This window comes from Melanotaenia boesemani, chromosome 11 (assembly GCF_017639745.1).
Source record: "Melanotaenia boesemani isolate fMelBoe1 chromosome 11, fMelBoe1.pri, whole genome shotgun sequence".
NCBI classification, from domain to species: domain Eukaryota; kingdom Metazoa; phylum Chordata; class Actinopteri; order Atheriniformes; family Melanotaeniidae; genus Melanotaenia; species Melanotaenia boesemani.
The window spans coordinates 6,219,551-6,238,393 of record NC_055692.1 but is presented as its reverse complement, the minus strand read 5'-3'; the positions used below and the strand labels follow the sequence as shown (position 1 = coordinate 6,238,393).

At 39.7% G+C, this 18,843-nt stretch overlaps 2 protein-coding genes across 2 annotated transcripts; both read left to right on the top strand.

Annotated features, from left to right (window-relative positions):
• The first annotated feature begins 1,182 nt into the window (after positions 1-1,182).
• On the top strand, positions 1,183-4,354 carry dmrt3a (doublesex and mab-3 related transcription factor 3a). Its single transcript, XM_042000096.1, has 2 exons — positions 1,183-1,812; positions 2,831-4,354. The coding sequence occupies exons 1-2, from the start codon at positions 1,413-1,415 to the stop codon at positions 3,850-3,852; spliced, it is 1,422 nt and encodes a 473-aa protein (XP_041856030.1). The 5' UTR covers positions 1,183-1,412; the 3' UTR covers positions 3,853-4,354.
• Positions 4,355-13,003: 8,649 nt separating this feature from the next.
• Positions 13,004-17,710, top strand: dmrt2a (doublesex and mab-3 related transcription factor 2a). The gene is made up of 4 exons (XM_041998387.1): positions 13,004-13,406; positions 14,146-14,558; positions 15,928-16,027; positions 16,374-17,710. The coding sequence occupies exons 2-4, from the start codon at positions 14,187-14,189 to the stop codon at positions 17,474-17,476; spliced, it is 1,575 nt and encodes a 524-aa protein (XP_041854321.1). The 5' UTR covers positions 13,004-13,406; positions 14,146-14,186; the 3' UTR covers positions 17,477-17,710.
• The last annotated feature ends 1,133 nt before the right edge of the window (positions 17,711-18,843 follow it).

Below are 18,843 nucleotides of genomic sequence, written 5' to 3'. Positions count from 1 at the left end.
CAAATTAGAAAAAAAAGGAGAAGAAAACAGTGCAGCCTGCAGTATAAACTTTAACTCTGGTTTGTGTTTTACTCTTTTATCAAGGAACAACATGAATAAATTTATTATGCGTTCACGCGCAGCCTCCCACTCCCACAAATCTACTCGGCTGGGACAAACTGCGGAGCCACTCTTAGTCACCTTGAAATTTCCTCTGCTATTTTCCAATTAAAAGCTTAATAGCCCTGGAGACGGGCTTCATGTGGGGAAGTTTACCGTGCTCTTAGTCCTCTGAAAAGCCGCGCAGCTCGGATCCCATTATTTGCTTGAATAAACCTTTTTTTACGGTCAGAAATGGGGCCCCGGCTTTGTCCGGTGTTATGTTTCAATGCCCTCTATTAGTCCGGCAGAGGGGACATATCAGCATCCTCGACATAGTTCCCAAAGGGCTTTTTATACATGAACAGACCTAATCATCTAAGTTATGTACGACTGTGAAAAAGGTGCGAAAAGGCAGCGTGCGTTTTTTTTCTTCTTTTTTTTCTTAGAGCCTGTAGGGAAAACAGAGCAGGAAATACTAATGGATACGCAGATTTTTTTCAATGGATTCATGGATAAATTTCTGAATAGAGGCTTTTGCTTAAACATGTAAACAGATATGAATCAGAATTTTGAGGGCAACAGTTAATTAAGATTCATGTGGAGACATGAGTTGTTTTTCATTAATTGGTGCTAATAAAAAGTCTCCACTGTCATTTTGATTTTTTACTTTTTTATATCTATTTATTTCTATTGGTGCGCATAGAGCCCGCAAACCCACAGAAGGTGCGCTCCTCCTGCAGTTTAAACCATTTCGGCTTGCGTGCTGCATTCATGGACTCCTGCAATCTTGCAAAGTCTGTGCAAAAATATCTAATTTCGCAAGTTAAAATTTTTAACCGACATCAGAGTTTGAACTTGTCTGTCCAGGTGTTTATTATCACATTTCCCTAATTAAGCTGGCACATGCTCTCAGCGATGAAGTTCATGAACTTTATGAGAGCTCTCTGATGGGGGAATTTGTGTCCACTGCAAACCAAACTGTGTCCCCTTGAACAAGCTGTAAACGTAAATCGTTATGCCGCCCACTTCTGCCTCACTTGGATATTTTTTCTTGCAGCATGCGGCTGCTTTGACGTGAGTGACAGCGTTTTGTTACTCGCCTCCATGAGAGCGTTTTAGTCTGATGCGTATCTGTGCTGCCAGCTGAAGGTGGATCCCCCGCTACAAGGCAACACCTCTCATCCTCGTCCTGTCATGCGTGCAGCAGGGGGGCTCCATCCTCCTCCTCCGACCCTCTGACTGCTCCTGTTGTTCTCAACAAGCCCCCCGTGCTGCCTCCACTCCCCGCAGACGCACTAGTGCGTCCTGAGAAACTCGCCGGGTCTGACAGAATGAATGGTTACGGGTCCCCCTACCTTTACATGGGGGCTCCGGTGTCGCAACCGCGTGCCCCGCTACAGAGGACCCCCAAGTGCGCGCGGTGCCGGAACCACGGTGTGTTGTCGTGGCTCAAAGGCCACAAACGCTACTGCCGCTTCAAGGACTGCACCTGCGAGAAATGCATCCTCATCATCGAGCGGCAGCGCGTCATGGCGGCGCAGGTGGCGCTCCGGAGGCAGCAGGCCAACGAGAGTCTGGAGAGCCTCATCCCAGAGTCCCTTAGAGTTTTGCCCGGGATTGGGATAAGTGGGACCAGGGAGGGGAACCAGGGAGCCTCGTCGAGGACGGAGGAGCTGGAGCTAAGATGGAGCGGCGCGGAACCGGCGCAGGCTGGTGAGCAAACATGCACAGGTAGGAGGTTAATTCTTTATTATTATTATTATTATTATTATTATTATTATTATTATTATTATTATTATTATTATTATCATCATCATCAAAGGGTGAAATTAGGGTTCTTTTCTGAAAGAAGTGTTTTACGGATTTAAAAAATATTGAAAATTTTAAAACATTTTAATGAACATGAGCTTTTATCAACAAAAACAAATTAAGATAGATTTAATTAGTTCACCAATAAGTATAACTATTCATAAATTCAGATATTAATCCTAGATTTTTGTGAAAGCTGGACAGATTTATGATATTTTACTGTAATTTTAGTAAAGTTATATATTTTTTATTATTATTTGAAAACATGACATTCAGTAAATAAAGTTTATTTTGACCTTCCACAGATAAACTAGTGTTTTACAGTACAAAATAATACAATAGAATAAGAGAAAAAGCAAAGACAAAATAACATTAAAACATTAAAACAAAAGTTGTCTAATTATTAAAATTAGAAGTAGATCATTAGAAGAAAAGTGTAATGTGTTTGTGCTTTGAAAGCCTATAGAATACGTATGTTATTTTCCACTTTTTAAATAGAATGGACACGTTGTGGCAATTAAATTGGCTAATGTGTTAATTGTGATGAGAATAAATCACCATATTTATTACTTTAACAATAATATTGTATCTTGCAAGAATGTATTTTCACACAAGGCCATAAAATGGCCAATTAACCCAGTGTTTAATATCATGTGAGAGATGATGTGGTTATTTTTTACTTCTGTCTCGTTTGGGAATTTAAAAAGTCATTTCCTTAGTTCTAAGAAAAAAAGAAAAATGTTTAAGATTTCTTCCATTTCGGGTGTGAAGACATGAATGTGGAGAAATTGATCTCATAATGTGGCAGTTATTAAATATCTCACCTCCTCCTGCAGAATTAATCTGACTAATCTTTGTTAATTTGGACAGAAACTCCACTTTTTTTTCTTTAAACCCCCCTCTCTCTCTGTCGCTTGACTTTTACAACTTTGTCTTGCAGAGGCTGCAGAGGACGGTCCAGAGGAGGTTTCAGGAGGGGAGAACGCAGGCAGCTCCAGTGAGAAGGAGCAAGACCCGGTCAGCTCCCCTGAGGGCTCCAAACCAAACTCCTGTTACACCCCAGAGCCCTCAGAGACTCCATCCAACCCAGAGGAAAGCCGCTACAACCTCCCCAAAGCCGGCGGCACCGACAAGGAAGCAAAAGCCGAGAGTCCACAGAAATATCCTGTCAGCCCCGGAGAGCAGAGCGTCCTGATTGAAGGCCTCGCCGGATCCATTAACCTGCCCTTTAGCCTCAGAGCCAACCGGCCGCCGCTGGAGGTCCTCAAGAAGATCTTCCCCGCCCACAAGCCTCCGGTGCTGGAGCTCATCCTCCGGGGCTGTGGCGGGGACCTGGTGGGGGCCATTGAGGTGTTGCTGTCCAGTCGAAATTCTGATGGGAGCGCGCATCCTCACGCTGAGCCGCCTCCGGACACTCTGGTGCTGCCCTCAAACGGACACCTGTTCGAGCACACGCTGGGTTCTTATCACCCGGTGTCCTCCTCCGCCAAGTGGTCTGTGGGCTCCGCGTTCCGGGTCCCGGACTCCCTCCGATTCACATCTGATTCCGCTTCGGGGGTGGTGTCCACCGGCACGCTGGGAGTCCCCCTGCAGCATCCGTCCTTCCCGCAGCCCGCGCGCTACCCTCTCATGCTGCGCAACTCTTTGACGCGCAGCCAAACCAGTCCGTTCGTGCACAACGACGTGACTCTGTGGAATACCATGGCCCTGCAGCAGCAGTACCAGCTCCGATCCGCCGCGCAGTACGTGTCTCCCTTTAACCCGGCGGCCTCCGTGGCCCCCGCGGGGTCAGTGTTCCGCAGCTCCCCCATCCTCCCTTCCAGACCCTCCGAGGAGCAGCGCGTCAGCATCCAAGAGGAAAACTGCTCGCTGGGGCCCAAACCTGGCCTCTACTCCCCTGATGAGGAATACGAGGAGCGATCTGACTCCGCGGACTCGCGCATCCTGAACTCATCCACCTGAAACACACGATATTGGACAGCCTGCAGCAGGGGGAGAGCCAAAAATGTATTATTGTGAATGGACACCACTGTGCGTGTAAAGCATTTTGTCTCGTTTGAATCGTGTCAAGCAATCACCCCTTTGATAAATAATGATGTAAACATCACCCAGATTCCCCTGGACCTCAGCAGAAAGTAATGAATGTAACAGACTGAGATCGCACATCTCTTCCTAGCATGTTTATTACTGTGAACACTTCTAATGTAAGAATCACCACTGCATGTTGATATGCCAAATAAATCCAAAACGTCCAAACGGATCAGCTTGTTTTCTTTCTTTAATTGGACCTGGTGATGGTTTTTATCCAGGATCAGGTTGGAACAAACGTGTTTAATTCCAACCTTTCCTAAAGTGCTTGTAATGATGTTTTAATCTAAACTATGCCTTAATATTAAGCTCTTGCATCTAAACAAGGCCATGTGTGACAACACAAGATATTCAGTCTGTGCAGAGATGGTTTATGTTGCAGCTTTATTGATAAGCCATTTGTTTAATACAGGTGTTACAATAAAAATGGCTAAAGTTGAGAACTCAGTAGAATTCCAATAAATTGTATTATATTGTTTAGAAATGCAAGAAGAGACGTGTTTTTTTTTCACTCTGAAGGAGTTGCAACCTCTTGTAGAAATGCATTTGTCCTGTGCAGAAAAGTCAGATAAAGTCATATTTGCTCTGCTTAAAGTGTGTAAAACACACAGATTTCAGTCCAATATCAAATTGAGTAAGTGGTAAAATTCAACCACAGTTTGGATGTTAATCTTGAAATTGCTGTAACATTGCTTTACCTTATGGGTTAAATACCAGATTTATTGTAACTAATCTTTTTTTCCAGAGATATTAAAGGTTCTGTTTCTGTGTTTCTTGAAAGGAAATGTGAAAGAACAAAAAGTGTGACTCCAGGACCAGAGAACATGGACAAAAGGAATTTATAGTAATAGACAAAAGAATAAAACAAATAAGACAATAGACACACAAAAATGGCAGCATAAAATTTATTGTGATCCTTTTTCAAAAGTAAGCACAACATGTGAATGTCACCAACATCAGAACATGAAACACATTATTAAACCAGGTTGAGGCACCAAATATAGATGAACATTTGAATCAATATTCTTTGAGTTATTATTCTCCACTTATTCACACAAAATTGTTGTCTTTTCTATTACAAAATAATTAATAAACTTTAAAATAGTCTTAAAAAAGAAATAGATTAATAATCTTTTCATTATCTGCTCCCTCCTTCGTGGGTTACCCACCTTTTCTTTTTCCTATGCTGCCATCTAGTGGTGAAGAAAACCTAAAGCTGTCAAACCACAGCAGAAAGATTTTACATTGTATGCACATCTATAGCTTAAAAAGCTTTTCTAAACCAAACCAGTGAGACCAGGACGGATTTTCTGAAGCAAAGTTAATTTATTTTTTTTAATACATTTCATCAGCCGACGCAATAAGCTGCACATGATCAAGAGAGTCGGACAGAAGAATTAATAAATGTATTAAAAATGTAGTGTATATATCCAAGAAGATAGATTAAAAAAGTAAAGTTCCTCTCCTTAATTAGTTTTATTACCATTTTTTTCTAAACCTTTATTAAACCAAATAAAAATCTAACTGAGATCAAGATCTCTTTTGCAATAGTGATCAGGCCAAGATGACATAATGAAAAAGAAAATACAGCTATAAACTATTACAACAAATTCGATTCAAACCAATGAAATGGCAGTTTCATCCAAATGAACAGGTTTCAAAGTGCAATGGCTGAATTGATAGATTACACTGAGCAACAATTCAAACGTAGACACTGCTGAAAACTTTCTTGCTGTCTGGGAAGTAAGACAGAGGAAAAGTTTGGGATGAAATGAGCTCCGACATCTCCAGCTCAGTTTGTAAGGTGTTCCAAGCAGTAGCAGCGGCGAATCTAAAAGCTTGTTTTCCAGTTCAGTCCGGACTCTGGAAACATTTAAATGATAAATATCCCAAACATGGAGGCTTTATGGTTATTGGAAGCAAATAAATAACTCTGAGGAAATAAACTCGACCCAGATGATCTTGGAAGTTATGGTGGCTCATGAGGCCTCAGCAGAGTGTCCCTCACACTCTTTGATACACATGAAGTCAGTGTAAAAATCCGAGAACTGGAGTGTTATGTTCCCTTGTTTTTTTCTTTGTGAGGACATAAGCAGTATCATTCTGGATTAGCTGCTGTTGTTTTAGAGTTTTTTTTTCCATTACAGTAGTCCAGATGACTAAAAAGTTTTTTTCTAAATCATACAGAACCATCAGTACTAGATATATTCTTCGGGTAGTAAAAGACTGATGTAGTTACTGCTTTAATATGACTGGCTGAATTTGGGCACTGATCTTTAGACACAAATCTTTCTCTCATTTCAGATCCATCTTTATTTAGCTAAAGATTTCTAGCACATGCATGTATTGATTTCACTAAAGTACTTGAGCTTTGTGTGGGACTAGAGCAGCATTTCTCAATCCAGGTAATCAGGACTCACAGCTTAAATAAAATGACAACTGAACTTCCATCTCTTAGTTTTTGAAGGTGTTTCACCACTCATCCAAAAGGCTAGATGGTAGGGAGTCCTCTTAGCATTCTTGTCAGCATCATTATAAGATATTTGGTTTATTTTCATGATCTGAGCTAGTGGGATCATGATGAAGAATAATGAAAACCGACAGAGTTCATGACAAGAGATGACTGGACTATAAACAGACTAGAAATTATTTCACTCTTATTTCAGCTTTGTGGGTTCTCCTCCTCACAAATTTAGATAAATGAATGAGTAAATTAATAAATATATAAAAGGCATGCATAAATAAATAAAAAAGACAACTGAGGTCCTCTTTGAGGAAACTGCCTCTATTTGCTGTGTCTAGACTCCCACCTAGTGGACAAGAGTGGAACATCAGCTTTTTTCATTGTACTGTTTTACTCTAGATAGATTTATATGATCAGTTTCCCATCAACCTTTTCATTTTATTCATTTATTTTTCTGCTTAAATCAAGCGAAGAAAAAAGATTAACACAAAAGATAAATTTCAAGAGGAAAAAAAGCTCAAATGTAAAAAAAAAAGTTCAGACACTGAAAAAATAAATAATTAAATTATTTACAAATTTAGAATCTATAAAGTTCATCTTAAATTTAATGGCAGCAAAACAGAAGTTGAGACGCTCCCATGAAAAGCTGGAAAAGTAAGAAGCACAAAAAAGAAACAGTTAATTAGTTCAATTAGCAGCAGATACAACTACAGAATGTGGAGCAATTTTACAATAATGTTCCTCAATGGACATGTGACTTGTCCAGGATGTAGCCTGCCTCTCACCCAGTAGCTGCTGGGACAGACTCCAGCCCCTCACAACCCTGCATTGGAGTAAATGGATGGATGGATGGATGGATGGATGGATGGATGGATGGATGGGTGGGTGGGTGGATGGATGGATGGATGGATGGATGGATGGATGGGTGGATGTTCCTTCAATGTAAAATTGAAAAATAAATCCCACAATCTCCAGTTAATGATGTAGAAAGATTCAGAAGATAAAAGGCTAAAAATCATAATCAGATGCTCGTGTGTCAGAATCTGTGTTCTTTGCTTTTTTTTTGGTTTATTTATTGTTATTTATTAGTTTAGTCATCAGGGACATTGCAGAGAGACATAGAGGACATATAAAACCACTGATATTTGCACATATATTGGTTTAGTTCCTGTTAGATTTCAGGTTCAGATTTTTGTGTTAGTTATTTATTTTGTTCTGTTCTAAGTTCCGTGTTACTTTAGTTAGTCTTCCTTCCTGTTTTGTAACGGTTTCTCTCCTTATAAAATCCATGGTGCTTCCTGCTCCATTGTTCCACCAGCTTGTTGGTTGCTGATTACCACACCTGCTCTTTATTTAGTAATTAAATCCTTCAGTATAAATACACCTGGGTTCTTTTGCTTATTGCCAGTTCTTCTCTGTCCTGTCCTGAGTTGTTGTAATATCACTCTTTATTTTGCGTCGATGGCATTTTTATGACTTCATTTAATTTAGGTTCAAATGCTTTGTTAATCCTGCCTTTGCAGCCCAGTTTAAATAATTTAAATTTAATTTAAATTAGTTTGTTTAAATAAGGTTTCCAGCCAGGAGTGCATCGTTTGGGCCCTTTCTCCTCGTCTGTTCTCAGACTTGGCTCATGATGGGATGCACTTTGGGCCTTAATGTGGCACCACATCAAGAACAGTCATGATTATGTTATTAAAATCACTGCATGGGCTCAGGAACATGTGAAATTACTGTGAACACAGTGCACTGTGCAATCCACAAATGCAGTTTAAAGCGCCATCATGCAAAGGTCTGACGAGTCAAACACTCAGGTTGTTGAGCAGCTACAATCCTGTCATCACAGTGGGTCCCAACCTGGGGTCCCTCAAAGAGCACAGGGGGTCCCTGAGGCTGTAGCTGTCAGAGCCAGTGTGGTTTAAATTAAGGCCATGTCCACACAGAGATGAGTTGAAGGGTGTTCGCTTAGGTTTTTCACCATCTGGGTGTTTTATTTACATGGAACCAGTGTTTTGGGAGGCTGAAAACATGAACTTTGTGCCATTTCATTATTGAGACATGCCTGAGAAATGCCACAGTGCAGATGATTCGTCCTTATTTTGGAAAAAAAAAATAAAAAAAGTAAGGCTATATGTTAATTACATTACATCTGGTTTTATTAAGGAAGTCAGCAAGAATGCCTCATTTACGGCGAGGAGCAACTAATGAAAGCTTAAAACCAAGCATGGTTTCAACCTGAGGCTGGCGGGGGGTCCACAGCTGTTTGGTAGTTGCATGAAGGGGGTCCTCAGGGAAAATAGGTTGGGAACCACTTCTCTATCTGAGAAGAATGAGACGTCATTTGTCTCCCAAAAGGTCCAGCATCCAGTTGCCTCAGACCCAGACATTTACAGAAAGAAAAAGTTGTTAAGAAAGATCAGGGATGCTGCATGGTGGCAAACATGAACCTGCCCTACTTTTTTTTTTTTTAAGTCATCTTCCCAATTTCAAATTCAAGATGACAAAATAATGAAATGTAGAAGTAAAATGTGTCACATCTTATTTGTTGATCTCTGTTTTCTATTGTGAATAAAATATGGGTTTGCGAACCATAGCACTCTGTTTGTATTTCTATTTTACAAAACTTCCCAGTTTTGTGGATTTGGGGTTGCATAATCGACCAGTTTGACTTTTTCCTAATTACAAAAAAATGACAAAACTAATAGAAATTAAGCTTAAAATGATACCACCCCATTAAAAAATAAAATAAAATCTGAAAACAAGATTTTCTTCTCCATTTGTCCCGGATAAAATGTCCTAACTGCATCCACTGAAATAATACAACGTTTGCCAGATATTTAACTACAGTCAGCATAACAGACGTAGAAGCCGTGGGTGCGGGTCGTTGGACAGCTGTAGGACACGTCCCTCTGTTTGTTGCACATTAGCCATGAGAGGTCGAGGTGTCAGACTCATTCAGACAGAGACAAATGTCGCCCCGCCTGGTTTTGTATTCAGCTGCATGTGTTGTCGGTCCATCAGAGGCTAATTAACATAACAGGATCCCCCGTGATCCTGCAATGCTCTTCTGTCTATACACAGCTCCTGTTACACTTTACGGCTCGAACAGCAGGACGCTTCCAACAAGATGCTGTTGTTTCAATCAAGCCCCAAAAGTAAACTAGACAAAGTGTGAGAAACTGTTTGTCCTTTCTTTTTTTTTAAAAAAAAAGAAAAAGAAAAAATCCATCTACTGCTTCTTTCTAGACTGTTCTTACTGTTGCTTTTGATGAGTATTATCTAATGAAAAGATGAATCTGCTGCCAAGTCAATTTAAAGTCTATTTTTTTCTTTCTGATGTACAAAATGAATCTCAGACTTTTTCCCACATTCGTCTTTATAGGACTTCTTGCAAACTCTTCTAAAAGAACACATGAAGCTTGTTCAAGTCCTTATAGCCCAGCAGCACTTGTCCAGACCCTCGGAAATCTTTTCAAAGTTTCCAGAACCCCTGAAGTAACCATGGAACTTGTTCAAGGATCCATGCAAAACCTTCAACGATGTATGGATTTTCCTATCCTTAGCGCTTCTGAAATAATCATAAAGTACCCATGTTTAAATTTTTTTCTTTTTCCCCAAGGGTTCCAGAAGATTTCTGAGCGATTAGAACCTTTAAAAAATACATGTAAAGCTCCATCGGTACCTGAAACCACTTCAGGTGATTCCTTGGACCTCATCAAGGATTTCAAGACTGTTTCAAAACCCCTGGAAATGATGTTCTTAGACCCTACTCGGGTAATCCTCACTCTATAAGCCCCCATAGTTAGTGGACTTGTTGATCTCAAATTAAAGATCCATATTAGTGAAAGAAAAATCCACGAAGTGACATCTGTAACTCCTTAAAGAACTCTCTGGAGCTGTGCAGGGATCACTGGGTACTTAACCTCAGTAATGTCAGGAATCTTATGGACACTCAGACTCCCGACCACATCAGCTATACATGAGATTATATCATCTATCACCTCAAGAAACCACTGCTGCACCTCTGGAACCCCCTTGATGAGGCCTGTAAAACCACACTGACAGATTCAAAGGTACCTGGAATTGATTCAAGGATCTATGGATATCCCCACCCAAATTACTAAACCAGATTGGACCCATCACTGTTTCACACACTCCTTCATAAACCACTAACATCCACAGCTGGAATTTCCAAGAAAAAAGACATCACAACTTTTCAATGAAATATCTTTAAGGATCCATTGATCCTGCAAAGACCTGCAGAGGATGGAACCAGTTTAAGGTCCTCTGGAAACCCCTCAGGGATTTCTGATCCCCCTAAAAGACCCCTGGAGTGCATCCAGGAATGCACAAGTTTCTTTCAAGTAGGCTAGACCTAGAACTTCCTCATTGACCCCCCTGGATCCAGTATGAAAATTCACCATGTGATTCACTGGAACCTCTTAGATTAACTCCCTGAAAGCTGGAAATATATAACGGATGTTTGGAATGCCTTAAAGAGACGTTGGGGGGAGGAAAAAAATCAAGGACCCCTGCCTGCCCCCATACTGCTTGACACAGACAACACATTTCACCTGGAGGGTCGAGCTCTGCGCGGATCGTCTTGTCCGACCGTCCAGCGGTGCTCTCAACATCAAAGCATTCCTGGTGTGGAAACGGCAGTCCGGGGTGGCTGGTCGTAACCCCCGCTATAAATTAACAAGAAGTGGCAAATAAAGCTGCACCTGCAAGCCTGACGTCTTCACCTTCAACACATGGCGGAACCGTTACGAGTCTGTGTCCTAATCTGGAGGGGGAAGAAAAAACAACACGGACCAAAACGGACTGTTTACTTTAAAAGAGAGAAAGGTAAATAATCCGGATAGATAGATAGATAGATAGATAGATAGATAGATAGATAGATAGATAGATAGATAGATAGATCCACATTTTCTATATAGGAAGAAATAACATATAAACGGACAGAAAGATCCCGATCACAACCTAGCGTTACCTTAAATTAGGCTTCTGTATGGAACAAAATTACACTTTTTGATAAAACATAAGACATGTTATTATTTTACTTAAAACAGCCAGTATAAGCTATAGAAAAGCAGCGCGCGCACGGATCTGACGCAGGTTTGAATTTTAGCCTGAATCGACGTGTTGGCTGTCTCCTTTAAAAGTTTAAACAAAAAGTAAACCAGGAGAAAAACAGCGAATTTTCTCATTTTAATCCACCCGTGACACACACATATTTATATATTAGAAAATAGAAAATGCAGCTTTTCTTTTTTTTTTCTTTTATTTTTCCTCTGATCATTAATTTCACTTCGAGGTGAAAAGGTTGAAGGCCTGTCAGCTATATTGTTATTTCCCATGGTAGTCAGTTGGCTCTGAGTAAATACACGTACACTTGTCCTCTTTTGTCTTTTCTTTTTCTTTTATTTTAAGGCCGTATCTCTGTCAGCAGCATGCGAACAAAGAGCCAAACATAGAAAGCGGTGGACACTCCTATTTTCAAAAGTTTAAGGTCACACCCCGCGAGGAAAGGAAAGGTGCTTTGAACCGTGCTGTGTGTGTGTGTGTGTGTGTGTATAAATAAAATAGGGATATTACAGGTTAGCTTTCGTGATTTTTCTTTTTATATTATTGTATGCAACTGATCTGCATGCTAACAGAGTTTTATTTATTTATTTATTTTTAAATTATTTTTTTAAAAAATTGCCTACACGAGACGTGATTGTTGTGAAAACACTGTAACCGCCCTTAGGAGGACAGACTAACGACCTGCAGGACACATTTATCACCTGTTTACATGTGACAGCACTGTAACCTGCTGAAGACTCAACACTATTGTAGATTTTGTTTCCATCAGACACATTTCTAATAGCAATGCACTTGACAAAGAGTACTAGGGACAATAAACATGTTGGATTGAGACATATGTAAAACTGATGTGAAAAGGCCATTTAATATGTTCATATATATATTTTTTTTATTTTGTTCTCAATATAAAGATTTAATTAGAATTTTAAACCTAAAACATTACACAGAACAATTTCTCACAACAATACACTATTACTAATTAAGTTCGATTTATTCTTGATAGATAAACTGTATATGTGCGCAAAGTTTTTCATACCTTGTTAATTGGGATTACTGATGTGTATAAATAGGAAAAAAAAGAGAAATGTTTCAGAGAACAAAATTATACCAATATTATGGGTGACATTGTATTATATCATCAAAACATTACAGAATGAATTAATTTTTTTACATGTAAAATATTTTAAGATAGTTTCTATAATATATTGCATGCTAATGTATTTTTAAGCCTTTTTGCTTGTTTGCCAACAGCAACAAAAATAATAATAATAATAATAATAATAATAATAATAATAATAAATAGCATAAAATATCATTTATTTCCTATTCAATCTAAAGAAAAGTCTGATACATCTACCTATTTTTACTCCATGAAAAGGACAAAGGTTTAAAGTAGACTATAGATGGAGCTAAGCTAGTTTAGATTAGCTAATTAGCTTTGGGATACTAATTATTATTTATCAAATTTTTGCTCTGTAGGTGAACAACAAGCAACAAATGCCGTTTTATTACTTTTTCCATCGAGGATTCTCCTATTAAAGTGAACTCCACAGGTTATCACAGTACTGTTGACCGTTACCATCCACAGCCATTATTACGATGGCTCCGCCCCGCATAACTACTCGTATTCCTATTGGTTAGAGCCTGTCAGAGACAGCCAATCAGAAGTCAAAGAGCGCAGCTTGCAGCGGTTCATAGGAGTGCCGCTCAGTGTGTCCGCTTTAGAGGAAACTTGGATACGTTCACGGTGCGACCCTCATTCATCCGCTCAATTAACAGCTAATTAGGCTTCAAGCTGGAGTCAGGACTGTGTGTGTCATTCATCACGCTTCTAACGACGTGGTTACCGCTTTGCTACTCTGCTGGACCTCTGGAGGTAAACTGAACTCTCTTTTTATGTTCTTGATTCCGTGTTCAGTGTAATCCGCAACTCTTTGAGGTGAGTCGAAACCAATGCATACATTTATATAAGATATCTAATTATTCATACATTTAGTTAATGCAATATAATAATGCCCTTGGAATAATGTATTTTCTAATTTAATAAACAAAACACTTCCTCAAAAGGTTGTGGATCACGTAGAAATAAATGAGAATCATTATCTTTTTTAATCCATGTACTCATTAATTTAAAACCTTAAATTGGGCTGTCATGATAAAGACAGCATACAGAAGGCTAGCTACCTGTCCGACCACTGAGTTATTTATTAGGATTTCATTCTTTAAAGGTATGAGTAGATGTCTTTTTGCTTTTATTTTAAGGATCTCTGCACTGTCATTCTTTAGACGGCATTTTTTACTTCCTGAGTAGTTCCTAATAATACGTTTTCTCCGAAAAGAAGAAGAAAAAGAAGAAGCATGACAAAAAGTAACAGCAGTAGAAGAAGAACACTAGTAATTAAACTGATATAAAATAAGTTTAGGCTATTTGGTCATGTAGTTAGCAGGAAGTTATTTAAAGGATAAAATATTTATAATTAAACTAAATTAAAGGGGTTTCTGTGTACATGTTTGACCTATTAACTTTAACATGTAGTTAGTCTAAATTAAACCGAGTGTTGATGAAAGCGAGTATAAGGCGTAGTCCACAGGTCTTAGAAGTTCTGTTTTTCCAGACATAAACTGCGTTTGAAGGCGGCGGAGGACACGGCCTGACATGTCAGACGACGCGGGGTGCGAGTTTGAAATCGACGTGGAGAGCCTGGAGGCGGAGAGCGACGACCCGGCGGAACCCTCCAGCCGCCCCGGCTCGGCGCCGCTCGGCCACGCCGCCTCCGAGGATGACGGAGACTGCGCAAAGGGCGACGATAAACCGGGCCCCAGCGGCCTGTGCTCGGGTGATCAGAGGAAACTGAGCCGGACACCGAAATGCGCCCGCTGCCGCAACCACGGCGTGGTGTCCTGCCTGAAGGGGCATAAGCGCTTCTGCCGCTGGAGGGACTGCCAGTGCGCCAACTGCCTGCTGGTGGTGGAGCGGCAGCGGGTGATGGCGGCGCAGGTGGCCCTGAGGAGGCAGCAAGCCACGGAGGTAGGCCTGAATGGAGTGTGGGTGTGAATTTTATTAACTTTTAAACCTGGAGCCAGAATTATTTTAAATAAATAGTGTGTCAAAAGCAGCTACCCAACGTCGAGTGAGTTTGAATCTGGAGGTATATTCACATGCATGCAGCTCCTCTAGTAGCTCCAGTCTCTCAGTCATCATTCCAGCTATTTTTCAACTTCTTTTTTTTTTTGGGGGGGGGGGGGGGGGGTCCTAAATCAGACATGCTTAATGGTTACAGTTAATTTATCATCTTCTCCTGGTGCATGACAATAAATTATCTGGTTGTGATAATTAGTTATGGTGCTTTCATGCAACCACTCTGGAAGTTTTATCTTATTTCCCACAGCATCATGTGGCCTTTGAAGTTTTCTAATTTGAGCAAAAAGCTGCCATTTCTGTAGAAATGTTACTCTGGAAAACAGACATGTTTATGTTTTACAGAGAAATAAAAAAGCATAACATACTTTAAAAAAGAGAGTTAAGTGCACACAAATTATATTTATAATAAATTCAACATTATTACATGCCGGAGATAAAAAAAAGTTAGCAGTAGAAGAAGTCAATGTTTTGTTTTATTTTTTTCTTAAATTTATTTTTAAATCTTTCTAAGATGTTTGAGTAGTTTTAGGTTGGAAGATTAGTTTCACAGCTAATCTGAATTTGTACTACTTACCTCTGTTTCACTGTATGAAATCAATTTAAATAGGGATTTGGTCTCTAATAGCCCTCACAGGGTACCTTGTATTAATTTGCCTAAATCAATTTAAAGTAAAAGCAAATTAGAAAGGAATTAATCTATAACAACAAGGTATTTTAGATGCTGAAGGGAAATTTGTACCTTTTAATTTCATCTTTGTCAGCCTGTGATGAGATTTGAACATGTCTGCTGAAAAACTTTATTTTATTAAAGCATTTTAGAAATTAAATTAGATCATTTTAAATATTTTAATGTGTATGTTTGTGACAGTTTAATTTATCGTTGAGTTTTCTTTGTCAAAATAAAGTTTTAATACCTTTTTCTTGTCCAACTGCCACAGTTTGTGGAAATTAAAGCAGGATTAGCTGCTTACATGCTCAAAATAATCTCTTGTTTCTGTGTTCACTCAGTGCAGGAAAATGTATATTTGGACATGTTAAACATAAGTAAACTTTACATAATAACTGCTGCATGTGAAAACATAAATAGTCTGTTTTAAGACTTGAAGATTAAGTGGGTTATCTTAAAAATGTTAGCTCATATTCTCTAAACATCTAGACGAATCTGACCTCAGCTGTGACAAATCAGGTATTATTCAAGGATCAAGAGAAATATCTGGACAGTATAATTTGAGGTTCTTTTCGCTCTTTTTTTTAGGATAAGAAGGGAATATCTGGGAAACAAATTCCAACAGAGAGGAGGATATATCAGCGACACATCCGACCGTCCACCATGCTCGCCAAAAGCATCCTTGAAGGTAACAGATTTGATATTGTTTTCTCCCTTTACTTGGAGTTTTTTTATTTAGTTCTTTAGCAATTCTTTATTAATTTATCAAGAAAATAAAAACATATTGAATATATATGTGAAAAGAAGCAGCTTAAAAATTTCTTTTCTTTTGACTCTTCCTCTGTATTTCTGTTAAAAGCCTTTTTTTGCTGTAAACTTTCTTATATGCCATGAATTTACAAGTTCAGTTGGGTTGCAACACACAGAAATGGCTTTTCTGCAGGCAAGCTCAGTGTCACATGAAATTCAAAATACACAGAATAAAATGAATAAATGTCTTTTTTTTTTAATTTTTTTTTTAATTAACATAACAGGATACCGTCCAGTGCAGCCTGATCCATTCCTGACAGCTAACCCGTCTCTTCCTCCACTGAGCGAACGCATGAGGAAGAGAAGGGCCTTCGCTGACAAGGAGCTGGAGACGATCATGATGGAGCATGAATACAAAGAACGAGAGCTGATGGAGAACAACCAGGCAGCCCCAGGCCCGCGCCTCTTCCCTAACGGCATGGTCCACCACGCTGCTGAATACAACTCCTACAAGACTTCCTATTCACCTACCGCTCCGGTGGAACCACAGTCCAAAGAGCTGTGTAGCTTCCTCAACCCTAACTGCCTGGATCTCTCCATGCAGTACCCTCCTGGCTCTGCCAATGTGGAGCTTATCTCTTCCAACGTCAGCGTGGCCACCACCTATCGCCACTACCCCCTGCAGCCGTCGAGAGGTGGCTTCATGATGTGGCCCCGCAGTGCTGCCAACCTGGGTGATGCTTTGCTGTATCAGCAGTGTCTGTTCAACGCCACGGCGGTGCAGAACATGAAGCCAGGGGCCGTGTGGGAGCCCAAAGTGATGCCTGCTGAGAGCCAGCCGCCAGAGCAGGAGGCTGCAGCTGCTATCGCTGCTAAACTAGAGGGATCTCGAGCCGCTGCTCTGCAGGACTCATCAGACCCCCAAAGGGCTGATCCAAAACCTCCCAGTGTCACCCAGCTGGGGCAGAGGGAATGCTCTGCCTTCTCTCCCCCAAAACGGAGCTTCGGACAATCGTTCCCCAATAACCCTCATTCCCAAAACTCCACACAAACCCTGAGCAAGCTGAGCAAGGACAGTGCTAAGCTTTCCATGAAACTCAACTCCTTTCACTCTCTTATCCAGCACTCACTGAGCGAGAAAAACAGCGGTGGAGCCGGGCCTGAGCTCAGAGCTCCGTACTGTAAAGAGCTCCTAGAAGAAGCTGCCCGCAAGGTCAGGGAGGGCACTGCCAAGGACATTCAGGCTGTAAAAATCACAAACAGGTATGGAAAAGACTTTGTGACCAAGCCTGTGGGGACCAAGGTGGCATCCAGCGAGTCTCTGTCCTTTTCTGTGGAAGCCATACTGAAACGACCCACACCTGCCATGAGCCGAGCATTCCAATAACCTACACAAATCCTCTTTTCTTGCACTATAAACTTCAGGTTTGTTTCAGTCAGAGATCAGCTTCAAACGCAGGTACTGCGTCACAACAGTCTGGAATTATTTTCTCATTGTTATATTAATGTATAGAAGATCATATTTTACACATGCATGTTTTTAATAATATTATTGTGTAGAGTATTTAAACATTATCCAATGTTTTCCTCATGTCAATAAACTTTATAAGACTGAACTCTTTCTATAAAACATCTCCAATTTCATTTTATGCTCAAGTTATGACACGTTTAACTGTGAACAGGTTTCGGTTTCGGTCACAAGTTCGTCTGCACTGAATTAAAAATGACTGGGATTTGCAGGGCCAGACTTAAATATCAGAACCTCAATTTTACATACAAACAAACAAAAAAACATTATTATATTCTGATTAATATTGTATAAATATAAATATACTTAAGTTTTTTGTCCAGTATGTCATGCTTCAACTATTTTTTTAACCTTTTCTGAGTTATTACAGCTAACAACAATTACCATGACAATTTAGGATTAAAATATATTATGCATAAAACAAAAAAAAAATCTTTTTTACTTAAATGCTTGTGTAAATGTATAAATATTTTTTTAAATAAATTGAAAGCTTATTTTAAGTTCATGCAAAAACAAAGCAAATCGTTCAGATAGATTAATAATAAATGTAATTAAATAAATTCTCATTTTTATAATTAATTGGCAGATTAAAACTCAGCTGCAGCATTTTTAATATTAACCAAAATAGTTTATGAAGTCACAGCAAATATTTTCCATTACAAAGAACCCTGAAACTTGGAGCTATGATTGTTGGTTCTCTAAAACAAATGTAGAGGAATACTAACAGAGTGTTTCTTGAATCTTTTTTATATGAATGCAAATTAAACACATAAATGAGGAAGATGTGAGCTAACGGTGCTCATTGAAACATGATCAGTTCCCATAAATCTGTGAGAAGCATCAACTCATCTGTTCAAGATGCGTTTCTTCACTCATTCCTTTCCAGTTACGGTCTGTGTGTGTGTGTGTGTGTGTGTGTGTGTGTGTGTGTGTGCTGAAAGACAGACCAAACCCGGGTTTCACATGAGCTGCTGAACACTGATCCGTGCAATAATGAACAAGACGGGAGGTTAAAAAAAAGTCACTAATCTCTTCTTTCTGGCACAAACGTTCACATTTCATCGGCAGCCAAATCACTCCGCTCTTTGATGAAAGCCGTGTTTTTATGCCACTTTATCTCCCTTTTTTTTGTTTTAACTATTAAACCCTCTGAGAAATGTCGTGTCAGGAGGAGACTGTGTTTACATGATTGTTTTCAAGAGACCTCTTGCTGCTGCTGTAATTGA